The sequence below is a fragment of the Bos mutus genome, chromosome 19 (genome assembly GCF_027580195.1).
Source record: "Bos mutus isolate GX-2022 chromosome 19, NWIPB_WYAK_1.1, whole genome shotgun sequence".
NCBI lineage: Eukaryota > Metazoa > Chordata > Mammalia > Artiodactyla > Bovidae > Bos > Bos mutus.
Genome location: NC_091635.1, coordinates 30943690 through 30958049, shown reverse-complemented (window position 1 = coordinate 30958049; position 14360 = coordinate 30943690). Strand labels below are relative to the sequence as shown.

General features: G+C 43.4%; 1 protein-coding gene across 2 annotated transcripts in view; it reads left to right on the top strand.

Annotated features, from left to right (window-relative positions):
• Positions 1 to 14360, top strand: part of EFTUD2 (elongation factor Tu GTP binding domain containing 2) — a 36685-nt gene that overhangs the window by 4236 nt on the left and 18089 nt on the right. For both annotated transcript variants that reach the window (XM_005903341.2, XM_070389958.1), the window contains exons 3-9: positions 6852 to 7017; positions 7925 to 8003; positions 9392 to 9467; positions 9949 to 10014; positions 10810 to 10845; positions 12321 to 12411; positions 13449 to 13531. In XM_005903341.2, coding sequence (XP_005903403.1) covers positions 6852 to 7017; positions 7925 to 8003; positions 9392 to 9467; positions 9949 to 10014; positions 10810 to 10845; positions 12321 to 12411; positions 13449 to 13531 — 597 coding nt within the window. The remainder of the gene's footprint in view (positions 1 to 6851; positions 7018 to 7924; positions 8004 to 9391; positions 9468 to 9948; positions 10015 to 10809; positions 10846 to 12320; positions 12412 to 13448; positions 13532 to 14360) is intronic.

The following is a 14360-nucleotide window of genomic DNA, read 5'->3' as shown; positions in this document are numbered from 1 at the left end:
CACTGGAAAAAGAAAATTGAAACCATGTAGGTCAAAAGGGAGTAGCTCACACCTTTAGATGAGTTCAAGTCTCCAGGCCCCAGATGAATTGTGTCCTGGGTGGGATGGTGGGTGAGACGTTGCACAGGTAGGCTAGAAAGCTTAAGAAAATGAGGCATGGCCATGGTGCTAAAAAGTGAATCGGGAAACTCCTACTTTTCAAAGAGGAAGAAAAGGTACTGCCTTCAGAAACTATGGACTAGTGAGTGCTATGCATCCATGGTAAAAATTATGGAAGGAATTTTAGAATAGATGACTGTTGAACACTTAGGAAGCCAGGATGAGTTTTTAAAATAATAAGTTTTTCTTGATCCCATTACTAGATATAAGTCATAGGTATGTTGTGGATATTATGTGTATCCTGGTTTGGGCAAGGCATTTTTTTTTTTTAATAAACCAGTTTTCTTTTTTAAAATATTTTAAAGAGATTATTTTTCATTATACAAGTAACTCACGAATCCAGTTCAAACCAAATAGGAAGGCTTCCTTGGTCTTCATTTCATTTCACTCCCTTTCCCCACTGTAATTCATGATGTCCTTATGGAAAGACAATGTGCTGAGTTATAATGCAATTTGGAGAGGTTCCAGCCAGTTGAACAGTGGGACCCAGAGAGTGTTAGTTACTGGATCATCACCAGAGCTCTTGTGACATAACCCCGGCATCCATGCTTGGTCCTGTCCTTTTTAATCTTTTTATCAATGACTTAGGTGAAGATAGAGAAGAGAGGTGTATAAGATTTGCACATGACATAAGCCAGTATACTGGATGCATGCTCAGTTGCTAAGTCATGTCCAACTCTGTATGACCCTATGGACTACAGCCCGCCAGGCTCCTCTGTCCATGGGATTCTCCAGGTAAGAATACTGGAGTGGGTTGCCCTCTAGGGGATCTTCCCAACACAGGGACCAAACCCATATCTCTTACGTCTCCTGCGTTGGCAGGCGGATTCTTTACCACTGAGCCACTTGGTGTATATATATATATATATATCCTGGTGTGTATATGTGTGTGTGTGTGTGTATATATATTCTGGTATATATTCCAGACAATATACTGGATAACAGAATCTAAGGTCAAAGATTCTTGAACTTGAATCTTTGAATACTGAGCTAAATGAAGTCCACGAAGTCATTCAGTATTTGTCAAGTACTTACTGTTTGCAGGAAATCCTGATGCAGAAGGGAGCCAAGGCACTATCCATGCCCTCCCGGCACAGGCTCCTTGCCAGGAGAGATGAAGTACAAGCAAGGTTTATAATAGGATACAGGGAAGGACAAGCACTGTTTAAGTCCTAGTAGCTTGTGTCTGTAGGGACATCTCTGGTGATCCAGTGGCCAAGACTCTGTACGTCCAGTTCAGGGGACCTTGGTTCAATTCCTGGTCAGGAAACTACATCCTATATGTCACAACTAAGAGTTCACATGCCCCAGCTAAAGATCTACATGTGGTTGTTCAGTTGCTGGGTGGTGTCCTTCTCTTTGAGACTCTTTGCTGTGGACTGCAGCATGCCAGACTTCCCTGTCCTTCACCATCTCCCGGAGCTTGCTCAAACTCATGTCCATTGAGTTGGTGATGCCACCCAACCATCTCCTTTGTCATCCCCTTCTTCTCCTCCTGCCTTCAGTCTCTCCCAGCATCAAAGTCTTTTCCAGTGAGGTGTCTCTTCCCATCAGGTGGCCAAAATATTAGAGCTTCAGCATCAGTCCATCCCGTGAATATTCAGGGTTGATTTCCTTTAGGATTGACTGGTTTGATCTCCTTGATGTCCAAGATCCCTCATGCTGCAAAGAAAATCAAAGATCCCTCCTGCATGCTGCAACTAAGACCTGGCACAGCAAATAAAAATAATTTTTTTAAAAAATCACATTTTTAGTAATAATATTATAAGGAAGGGTCATTCCTGGCTAGATTGACCACGAAAAATACTTGAGGAAGTCACATTGAAAGTGGACCTGAAGAATGAGTAGGCATCTGTGGGGGGAGAGAGAGTAGAGTGATTAGTGATTGCCCAGGCTGGGGGCAGGAACTAGGTGGGTAATGACTAAAGGGTACAAGGGTTTTAGGTGGGGCGTGATACAAATAATCTAAATTTAATTGTGATGGTTACCCAGCTGTGAGTATACTGAAGACCATTGAACCGTAGGCAGATTGTGTGGCATGTGACTTAGATCTCACTAAGGCTGTTAACAACAACATAAACTAAAAATAAAAGCGGGGGGAATGGTTAAGCAATGTTTGACTGTTTTCACCTCAGTCCAGAGGGTTGAGGGAATCATACTCTAGTAGAAGCTCCTCAGTATTATGGCTTGGGCGAGGCTCTCTCCTTGTTCAATGAACTCACAAATTCTTTCTATTTCATTCTTATACCTGTTACCACAAGAACTCTGGTGTACACATGCTTTTTTTACCTGTAGAAGTTACAAAGTGTGTATAGTTGCATGGTGCACCTGAACTTTTTTTTCAATCTTTGTTTCTTTGGCTGTGCTCTTAGTTGTAGCACAAGAGATCTTTGACCTTGGGGCATCTGGAATCTAGTTCCCTGACCAGGGCTGGAACCCAGGCCTGTTGCACTATGAGCACAGAGTCTTTGCCACCGGACCACCAGGGAAGTCCCTCTTTACATGTATTTTTAATGTAGGTAAATGGTATCATGTTGTCTGTATCATTCTGTTTCTTGCTTTTGCCACTCAGTCTTGTGGTGAGTGATGTATTTTTAGGATCCATCCCTGTTGCTGTGTGTCTGTCTAGTTTGTGGCATCTGATTGCTGCTCCATTCTCCCTGATGTATATCACCCAGGATACCTGCCAGCAGCCTTCCCTCATCACAGATAATACTGCAGTGGCTATTCTCGGGTATACCCAGTTATGCTCCATGTGAACATTTCTGGGGGTTATATTATATATTCCCTGAAGCAGAGTTGCTGATGATAGGGTTGTATATATACTTAATGTGTTTATACTGTCAGGTTCCTCTTCAGCATGGCTGTACTCGTCCAGACTTTCTAGCTGGGTGAGAATCCTATAGCCTCCTAGTCCACATAGGTGCGTAGATTTTTTAAAAAATACTTTTTATGGAGGTGTGTAACAGTGAAGAGCTTCCCTGGTAGCTCAGCTGGTAAAGAATCCACCTGCAGTGCAGGAGACCCCAGTTCGATTCCTGGGCTGGGAAGATCCCCTGAAGAAGGGATAGGCTACGCACTCCAGTATTGGGCTTCTCTGGTGGTTCAGATGGTTAAGAATCGCCTGCAGTGTGGGAGACCTGGGTTCAATCCCTGTGTTGGGAAGATCCCCTGGAGGAGGGCATGACAACCCAATCCAATATTCTTGCCTGGAGAATCCCCATGAACAGAGGAGCCTGATGGGCTACAGTCCATGGGGTTGCAAAGAGTTGGACACGACTAAGCGACTAAGCACAGCACAGCAGTGAAGAGATACATAGGATTTTAATTATGGAGACAGGGAAGAAGGAAGGCTATTCTAGAAAGGAGTGGAGTTTGCAGGAACCAAAAGGTTTTGTTATTTCATCGTAGTCCTTTCTTGACCTCAGAGCTCCCTTCCATTACCTCCCATTTCCCTGTTCCCTATTCGACTCATCTCCGAAGAGTTGTTACTTGCTGTCTCCAAATCCTTTTCTCCCTTTTTTCCCTCAAACCTACTTCTGTTCTTTGCCTCTCCCATTCCACAGAGATGGCTGTCGTCAAGGTCATCAGTGACCTCTGTGTCAGACCCCATTCTCACCCTACCTGCCCTGCCTGCAGCACCTAACCCCGCTAATTACTCCCTCTTTAAAACACTCTCTTTCCTGGACTTCCAGGGAACCTCTGGACTTTCCTTCTCTCTTCTGGCTGGTCCTCCTCATCTCCCTGACCTCCTAACTGTCAACAGGTCCCAAAGCTCCATTACTGATAGCTGTTCTCTGTCTACACTCACTCCCCTGCTCATCTTATCCAGTGTATCAAATACCTTCTATTAACTAAGGACTCTCAAATGTTATCTCCAGCCTGGACTTTGCTCTTGAACCTCAGGTGGTATGTCCAGCTTCCTATTTGGCATCTCTATTTGGTATCTAATATAGCATCTCAAACTCAGCATATCTAAGACCTAAACACAGAACTTCCCCACCCCCTGTCTCCTGCCTCCAATTACTCTCACTGTCTTCCTCATATCATTAAAGACAGTACATTCCCCAGATCAAAAACCTTGCCTCTTTTTTTTCACTCCACTTTGAATTCACTAGAAAATATTTTTGACTCTTTAAAAGTATATGCAGAATCCAGCCTCTTCTGACCACTGTCCCAGCTGCTCCTCTAAGTGCCATTTCTTTCCTACTTCACTGCAGTAGCCTTCTATCGAATCTCCCTCCTTCCAGTATGTTCTCAGTATGAGAACCAGAGTGATTCTTCTAAAACAAAAGCCTGACTGTATCACTCCTCTGCTCAGAACTTCTAGAACCGGACCTCTCAGCCTTGCTACCATTGACATCTGGGGCCAGGTAATTCTTCATTGCAAGAGCTGTCCTTTGTTTTATGGGATATTGATCAGTATCCCTGGCTCATGCCCAGTAGGTCCCCCCACACACACACCCAGAAATGCTTTCAGATGTTGCCAAATGTTTCCCGGAAGGCAAAATTGCCTTTGTTGGGAAGCACTGCCATAAAGTCAGATCACTTAGAATGATCCAGAGGATCCGACATGATCACCTGCTGTGTGATCTCAGCTCATACTGTTATCCCGTTATTTACTGAACTCTCACCATCCTGTCTTCCAACAGGAAACTGGCCTGTCTTGTGAGTAAATGCTATTATTATTGGAAGTATTCAACAGGGGCAGGAATAGGTAGAAAGACTTCCTTCATTTGATAGAGTTGGCTGTGTGCCAGACTGTGAGTTGAGCATGCAGAGTTGACTAGTTTTTACAGAGCTCCCATCCTGTGGGATTCCTGATGTGTGACATAGGGCAGGGCCCAGAAAAGTGCCTTCCATCTGCATCTACTTGTGACCAGTGGCCCTTAAGAAAGGGTTAGTTTTTTTTTTTCTTGGTTAGGATACATAGATTTATTTCTTTGTTATATCAGCTGACAGGGCCTGTAAGCAATTCCCTGGTGGCTCAGTAGTAAAGAATCTGCCTGCCAATGCAAAAGACTCAAGTTTGATCCCTGGGTCAGGAAGATCCCCTGGAGAAGGAAATGGCAACCCTCTCCAGTATTCTTGCCTGGAGTATCCCATGGAGGGAGGGGCCTGGCGGGCTTCAGTCCATGGGGTCCCAAAGAGTCAGACTTAGGAACTAAACAGGAACAATCTAGCGCACGTCTAGTGCCCAGGTCTTGGTTCTATAATCCCATTCTCTGATGAAGAAACTGTGACTCCTTAGATAAATGGCTGACTCTGGACAGGAGAAATATGAGATGAACCTGGAGCATCTTCTGGTGCTGTAAAGTAAGACGTGTTTAAAAACAGCAACCACACAACGATGGAGGCATATTGAAGGGACACAAGAGCCAATTAAAAGCTCCCAGTGACCAAAGAGGCAACAGCTTGAACAAAATTTAAGTATCACTGGATTCTTTCCCAAAGCATAAAATGAATATTCATGAGCTCATAATGGTAGAAATTAATAAATGAAGAGACCAATTTCTTTCCATAGGACTTCAATTAACTGATGTAAACATTCCACCCCTAAGAATACCACAACTCTACACTACTCTATATAAAATAGACAAGCAATAAGAACCCACTGTATAGCCCAAGGAACTTCACCCAGTACTTTGCAATGACCCAGATGGGGATAGAATCTAAGAAAGAGCGGATTTGTGCATGGGTATAACTGATTCACCTTGCTGCACAGCAGAAACCAGCACAACCCTGCATTCAACTGTACACCAACAAGAATTTAAAAAACAAAAACATAATTCCACTCTTAAGTGTAGGCTATACACAGTGACATCATTCCAAAGAGTACAATATTGGGGGAAGAGGGTAACTTTACAGTGCAGAAACCTGCGAATAAGACCTTGGCTTGGTGATCAAGGTTAGCATCAACAGTAGTAAGTCATATTGAGAATATACACCCTTGATGTGGGGTGAAAGTGCTGCTGTTCTCTGTGGTCATCCTTTCAAAACCCCTTAAGGTCTTAAGATCCCCAAATCCTACTTATGAGAAAAACTCAGTCAAATTCACTGAGAAAGTTTCTATAAAATGCCTTACTCAAAACTGGAGGCCATCAAAAACAAGGAAAGTCAGAGAAGCCTAAGAAGACATGATTGCTCAAGGTAGTGTCCTCAGTGGGATCCAGATTGTTTTTCTTTGTGTGACTTCCTAGGCACTGAGCCACCTTTTTGTGTCCCTTTGGTGCCTGTAGAATTTATTCCCCTGGGGTTTTGTTTTCATTACTTGGTGGCACAATGGTGTCAGACCTCTGAGGTCCCAATGGAGGAAAGTTTCTCACTCAGATCAAGGCATCTAATAACTCTCTGCACAGACTATCTGCCACTAGTTTCCTGTCTTCAGGAGGGTTAAGAATGCTCTACTTTCAAGTCCTGTGGCTGCATCTGCCCAGAGTCCACAGCTGGCCCCTCCACACATGTCCCAAGAAAGGGTTCATTTGAATTGGGAGAGTGGTCTGTGCCCGTGGCTTACAGTCTTCTCATTGTGGAGGATCACTCAAGGGTAGACCCTGCCTTGTTGACTCCTTAGTGCGGAACTCAAGAAGCTGCCAGGCGTGTGACATTGCTTTTAACTCAGGTATTGTAGTCCGTCCCTGAGCAGGAAGAGGGCATGCCTCTTCCCAACTCCTTCCCGCTTTTGCGTTCAGGTCGATGAGGATGAGGACGACGATGATGTGGGCGATCACGACGAAGACCACCCTGGGATGGAGGTGGTGCTGCACGAGGACAAGAAGTACTACCCCACCGCCGAGGAGGTGTACGGCCCCGAGGTGGAGACCATAGTTCAGGAGGAGGACACCCAGCCTCTCACAGGTCAGTCAGAGGCAAAATCAGAATGGAAACCTCGTGTGATAGCCAGAAGCAGTCTGAAAAAGTTCAGTGAATGACATGACTCATTTTTCTTTGAGGTGCTATCTCTGGGTTGAGATTCAGTTAACCCTGCTTTGATATTCAATAAAACAGCTCGTTACTAAATAAATATGAGTTGCTTCTTTACCTAATATCTGTTTAGGTTCCCAAAGACTGTCTTTGAGTTCCCCCTCCAGTCTGTTCTGTTTTTCGTTTCCCATCCAAATAATGCCAGTTCCTTTAACCAGTCCATCTCTTAATAAAGAGATATTCCACTTAATATCTTATTAGATATCTTATCTAATATCTTATTTTTTTTTTAAAATTTTATTTTATTTTTAAACTTTACATAATTGTATTAGTTTTGCCAAATATCAAAATGAATCCACCACGGGTATACATGTGTTCCCCATCCTGAACCCTCCTCCCTCCTCCCTCCCCATACCATCCCTCTGTGTCGTCCCAGTGCACTAGCCCCAAGCATCCAGTATCGTCTAGTATCTTATTTCTTAATAAAGAAATATTCCACTTCCTTAATAATTGCCACTGATCTTCTGGGAAGTAGTTGCATTTTATAAATTAAGGGGAAGTTCTGAGCTGCATTCACCTCATCCTGTCCTGTATCCAGCCCCTCTCCCCTCCTCCCACAAAATGAAGTCCAAACACCTCAGTCCACAGGTCAGGATCCTTCACTGTCTCGTGCCAAACAGCATTCCCAGAACTTCTGCAACCTGAGTGGTCCTCGAGAATAATATAAATTGTTGTCCTATATCATCCATTCCAAAAGCTGAGTCTCATGGAATAGGGCCTTTGATTTTTATGCTTTATGCCTACCTGTACATCACTCTTTTTTTTTTTTCCTTCCTCCTAGAACCCATTATTAAGCCAGTGAAAACCAAGAAATTCACTCTGATGGAGCAGACGTTACCTGTCACGGTGTACGAAATGGAGTAAGTTACAAGGTCTTGCGGCCTCTGCGCGTATATTGTGGGTTTGTTTTCTCACGGAGGTTGGAGGTAGTTTGTGGTTGAAGTAGCCAGTGGGTTGGGGGCAAGAGGTGGTGAGAGCAGTGGCATCCATTTGTGCCTGAGTCACTTTACTGGCTTCTCTCTGTGACCAGGTTCAGCTCTGTGGCTGGCTACCTGCTGCCAGATCTAGTCTGACAGCTTCCAGCTTTATTTGGTAGGTAAGAGGACATATCCATGAACTGTTTCTTATTTATTAATTAGTTTATTGTTTAAAAATTGAGGTACAGTGTGGTGGTAGCTTCCAGTGTACAGCTCAGTGATTCAGATTCTTTTCCCTTGTATGTTATTACAGAATACTGAGTGTAGTTCCCTGTGCTGTGCAGTAGGTCCTTGTATGTACTAGTGTTTATACGTTAATCCCAGGCTCCTCTAATTTATCACCTTCCTGTTTGGTAACCGTAAGTTTGTTTTCTATGTCTGTGAGCCTATTTCTGTTTTGTAGATAAGTTCGTTTTTTTGTTTTTCGTTTTTTTTTAATTCTACATACAAGTGATGTCATATGATATTTGTCTCTGTCTGGCTCACTTCACTTAGTGTGATAATCTCTAGGTCCATCCATGATGCTGCACCAGTGAATTATCATGAAAGCAAAAATCGCTTCCTACCATTTGCCAAAATTTTCCGTCATCTTATATGGTTGCTGAGATAGGCTCCATCTTAACTTTCTTCGTGGCTCTCCTATAGATCTCAGCTGTTTTCTCTTCTTCCAGACCTTTAGTTTGGTATTGGAAGCCTGCCTCTGAGACAGACTGGGTATTGTACTTATCATTGGTAGGGCCGCCAGAGCCTGTTTTGACCTGGTAAGGTTGCTAGATGTTTTGGGAACATAACAACTCTTGATTGTGAAAAGGAGGCAGAAGTAGGTATATGTGTGTGGAATAATTTAGACTATTCATACTGCAAACTGTTGGAAAAGATTTTCATTGATGAAATGCACTTATAAGGCCCTCGTATTGGGACACTTGTGAACCATTATTAGATAATGAAACTTTTTTTTCCTTTTTTCAAAAAAAAAAAACAAAACGTTGACATCTTGTCCAAAGGAGTGAGGTCCCTTCTGAAACAGTCAGCTCACCTGCCATTGTTCATACTTTCTTTTTTTTTCCCATTTATTTTATTTCTGGCTGTGCTGGGCCTTTGTTGCTGCGTGTGAGCTACCTGCTCCCAGGTCTAGACTGACAGCTTTCAGTTTTATTCTCCAGTTGGTCTGAAAGTTGTCCCTGGCCAAAAATACCTAACACACCTCTGTACCACTCGTCCGTTTGAAAACTGGCCAAAGCCCCCTTTTCTCTTTTCTTTTGTCCTTTCAGTTTCTTGGCAGATCTGATGGATAACTCGGAGCTCATCAGAAATGTGACTCTCTGTGGCCATCTGCACCACGGCAAGGTAAGCGGGCTTTTGGCTACTTGGAACAGGGTTGCTCTTCATTTCTGCTCATTTTTTTCAGACCTCAGAGTCGCATGTTGGGGTCTGAGGCCTGAAGGCTGGACCTCCTGACTCTGGGGGCCTCCGTGCCTATTGTGAAACTGAGCTGTGAAATTCCAGCTTTTTCTGAGCAGCAGATGGAAAGCTAAGCCACTGGCATGCCTGAGCCTTGTGTCTACATCTGGACAGAAGAGGGGAAATTGAGCCTTACTTTGATTTTGATTTTATAAGTTTTTATTTCCTGGGGGATGCTTGTCTAAGAAAGATTTCATCTTTCATTTGAAAATAATCCTGTGGCTTCATTGTTGATCCTTTGCTGTGCCATAATCCTCTCTGCTCTCCTCTTCCTCTCTTTATTCCTAAATTATATGGTGTACTGGGGGAAGGGTAGAATCGATTTTCCTTGGTGGGTGGCAGAACATAACTTTCTCTTCTCTTTCAGACATGTTTTGTAGATTGTTTAATAGAGCAGACTCACCCAGAAATCAGAAAGCGCTATGACCAAGATGTAAGTAGAAATCCTGTTCAGCGTTTAGGATGAACCATTCAGAATATACAGGGGTAGGCGTCTCTCTCCTTCCCCTTCCCCTTCCTTCTACCTTGCCACTCTCATTATAAATAATGATGCCTTAGGATTGTGTGCCTTTTAATGTGCTGTTTTATAATTGTAATTTCTATGAATAGCCCTTAAGAAAATGATTTCAGCTTTCTTGGGAACATAGAGAATGTTAACCTGCAGTATTTTGGGGTGATCTGTTCTTCACTTGGGATCACTCCTCTGTTCTGATATATCCTGACTTTTATAGCCTATTCTTTCCTGTCATAGTATTAATAGCCTACTCTATAAATATAATACAATTGGACCTTGTTGCTTTCATCATAAATTTAAGTGACTCTGAATGAGGCCAAGTGTGGCTGCAAGTCTCAGTGCAATAAATGTTCAGTCTCTGCCAGATCGACTGTTTTGACATGCGGGGGCTCCACGAAGGCCAGCTATGTCTCCGTGTACCACTGCGAAGAATTCAGTGCATTTGTTATAATTTAGCTCTCCGGCCATACCTGGTCTTTAGTGACTTCCCCCACTCCCCAAGAAAACACATCAGGAAGGAGCATTTTCTATCTGGCAGGGCGCCAGTCTCATTGTCTGAAATGTCTGTAGGGACACCCTGTTATCTTCCATCTCTTCTCCTGAGGCAGAGACCCTGGAGCGGGGAGGTGGTGAGGGAAAGTGATTGATGGTTTGTGTGGGAGCGGAGTCTGAATTCAGGTGGTAACCACAGTTCTTCATTATTTTTATTTTTAGCTGTGCTACACTGACATCCTCTTCACAGAACAAGAGGTAAGTGTGCCTTTGGAAATCTGATTGTTGTTCACAGCAGTAGTAGTTTTGTAGGGAATGTGGAGGAGCCTTTATGATAACGGTTTGGCCCATACCACTGCCCCTGTCTCACTCCCACCCCTCACCTCTATCTCCCTGCTTCTCCTAGTCATCCCAAGATCTGTAACTTGAAAGAGAGCTGGGTAGGCAGACTGTCCAGTACAGGGGGGACCTTCGTATCCTTGGCTGGATATAATTAATAAGGCAAGTGCCAGGAGGTGTTGAGAACATTTATGCTCTAAGTTTTGCAGAAGCTAAACAGGATGTTTCAAATGACATCATCCTTAAAAATCTGCTGTAAGATGACTCCGTCCATATGTTGATCTCTGGGAGTAGCTTCTCTTGGTGAATGAGTTCGTCTGTCTTTGTGCTTTTCTTTCTGATTAAAGGAGTGAGTATACATCTTGGTCTTTGCCATTCCACCTGGTTGGGCTTTCTTTCCATCTGGATCTTTGGCCCTCCCCTCCAACCCCTTCTGTTTCCCTGTCTCCTTAATTTCTGTCTGTTTAATGACCACACGGAAAGCACAAGAGTGTAAGTATGATTAGCCAAAGGAACTGTAAGCAGTCCTAGTGTATGTTAAACACTCGACAGATATTAGCTGTTGTTTTTATATATATGAATATATTTATATATTTGCGTGACTGAAGTTGTTTTAATACTTTGTTACAGCTTTTATTTTATATATATTATATATATATACACGGTTTGGTTTAGTCACTCAGTTGTGTGCAACTCTTTGCGACCCTATGGACTGTAGCCTGCCAGGCCCTTCTGTCCATGGATTTTCCAGGCAAGAATACTGGAGTGGGTTCCCATTTCCTTTTCTCATATATGTATATATTTAAAAACCTAAAATACTCCAGATTGTTTCTTTTCACTTACATGGTGCTTAATTATTTTTGTTTACACTGTATGAGGAGGGTAAGATATTAGGACTCTAGATTCTCTACTAAACTTTAATACTGCTTTGCTGGACTTCCCTGGTGGCTCAGACAATAAAGAATCTGCCTACAATGCAGATCCTGGGTCAGGAAGATCCCCTGGAGAAAGGAAGGGCTGCTCACTCCAGTATTCTTGCCTGGAGAATCCCATGGACAGAGGAGCCTGGCGGGCTATAGTCTATGGGGTGGCAGAGTCAGACACAACTGAGCAACTAACACTTATTTACTGCTTTGCTAGCTTGTTCATTTATTTTTAGCTTTTTGTATTTGAACCAACTCCTCCCCGCCCGCAACCCCCCAACACTGTTTAACATCCAGATAGTTCATCTTCAAGGTCATTCTGGTGAGAGGCCTAGTTAAAAATCACACCCATTACAAGGAGATACATCAGGATAATTTACTAGCAACTGGAAAGACCCAGGAGCACCATGAACCCCTTTGGCATAGGAAGAGGCCTTGATCACTCTTGCCCTTTTTCTCTATGCTTTTCAGAGGGGTGTTGGCATCAAAAGTACTCCTGTGACAGTGGTCTTGCCAGATACCAAGGGGAAATCCTACCTCTTCAACATCATGGACACTCCAGGTAGGACATCCCTTGACCTTTCACCTTCAGAACCTTACCCAGCTTGTTTCTCGTGGTCCCACACTTTCCAGAACAGAACATTGCATCGTTGTTTTTACATTTCCTCTCCTTCGTTGAGATAATTTTCTTTTTTTAACTGTCTTTTTTGCATCTAATGAGTTAATTAGCGAGCACTCTGCTCCAGACCTTCTGTTTTGTTCCTCTCTTGACTCTGCTTTACAAGATTTAAATTTGGGGGAATCTTATAGTCATGTATTCATTGGGGCAGCAAAGCTGAGTCACACATGGTCCTGGGCTCAGGCAGTCTCGGTCTTTCCATCTTTTGAAAGAGACTGGGGGAGCACACGCCAATGGCTGGGGGACTTGCAGGTTACCACACATTGCCCTGTGGCTGACTTTCTCTTTGGAAAGGCCCAGCTCAGGGTTCTCCTGTTTGTTTTTTTTAATTTTTGTCCACAGCCTGTGGGACCTTAGTTCCCCTTTTGGGGATTGAACCCACACTCCCTGCACTGGAAGGTAGAGTCTTAACCACTGGACCACCAGGGAAGTCCAAGGCTTTTCCTTTTTTAAATAGGAAAATTTGGGTTTTGACAGATTGGCCTTCTTTGCCCCATCAGATCTCCATTGCCCTCATACCTCTCAGCCCCCGACTTCCAGCCCGCACCCACCAGCCACCTTACCAGCAGCCTGTGCAGGCCCTCCTTTGCCCTTTTTCCTACCTCCAAATTGTCTTTGGTCTCACAGAACTCTACTTACTGCTGAGACTGGTTTAGTCTGTGAGTATGAATGCCTTATGCCCTCCTTGGTGAAACACTTCCTTTGTGTTTGAGGGTCTCCTGGATAAAAGCTTAATCTAAGCTTTTAGTGACTTTGATGCAGAATTTTATACCCTTCAGGGAGCTGTGGGGAGAAGGGAAAGAGAATATTCGTGGGTTTGTGTGCTTTGCAGCCCCACCCTGCCCCCAACCATGTACAAGTTAATTGTGCCTCATCCTGCCACCACACAAATTGTGACTTACTTGGTATTTGCTTTCCAGGACACGTGAATTTTTCTGATGAGGTCACAGCGGGCTTGCGCATCTCAGATGGAGTGGTCCTTTTCATCGATGCCGCCGAGGGCGTGAGTCTGCCTCTTTTTTTAGACCCCTCCTCCCTGTTATATTTGCCCCACATGATGCCCAGAGCTCTGAGGTAGCTGGGAGCTAGAGAACATGAGAGTCTGTGGGATTAAGGTTCACGTTTGCTGTAAAAATGAGGGCAGCAAATGAAAGTCGAAATTAGTTCTCATGAGTCTCTCACTCCCTACCCAGTGAGGCGCAAAATGATCACAAAAATGCAAAGGTAAATAAAAGGGAAGGAAGAGAGTTTGAAATGTTAAGAGTTTGTCTAAGCTAAAGAGTTTGAAGTTAAAAGATCCAGGGTGTCTTTTATATTTCTAAATAGAAAGATTCCATCATTTGACTTAACCTCATTCACGTTGTCATCAGTGAGATAACCAGCAGAGGGAGCCAGAGTTGCCCTTTTTTAAAATTGACTTCATTTTGGAATAATTTCAAACTTGCTGAAAAGTTGCAGTAACACAGAGCAACTCCCCCTCATTTGTAATTCTCTCTGTACATGTACGCATGCACTCACATGTGTATGTGTGTTCCCCTTGTACCATATGAAAAGGAAATATTTCAGAATATATTTCCTAAGAAGAAGGGCATCACTTATGTAACCATGATAGGCTTACCAAAATCGGGGAACTTAACATTGATACAATTGTACAGAAATTTTCCTGTAGACCTTAGTCAGTCCCAATAAATGTCCTTTATAGAATTTTTTTTCCTAATCCGGGATGATGCATAACATTTAATTTTCATGTGTCTTTCATAGGAATGGTTCTCTTATCTTTCTTGGTCTTTTATGACATTGGCATTTTTGGAGAATATAGGCCATTGATTTTG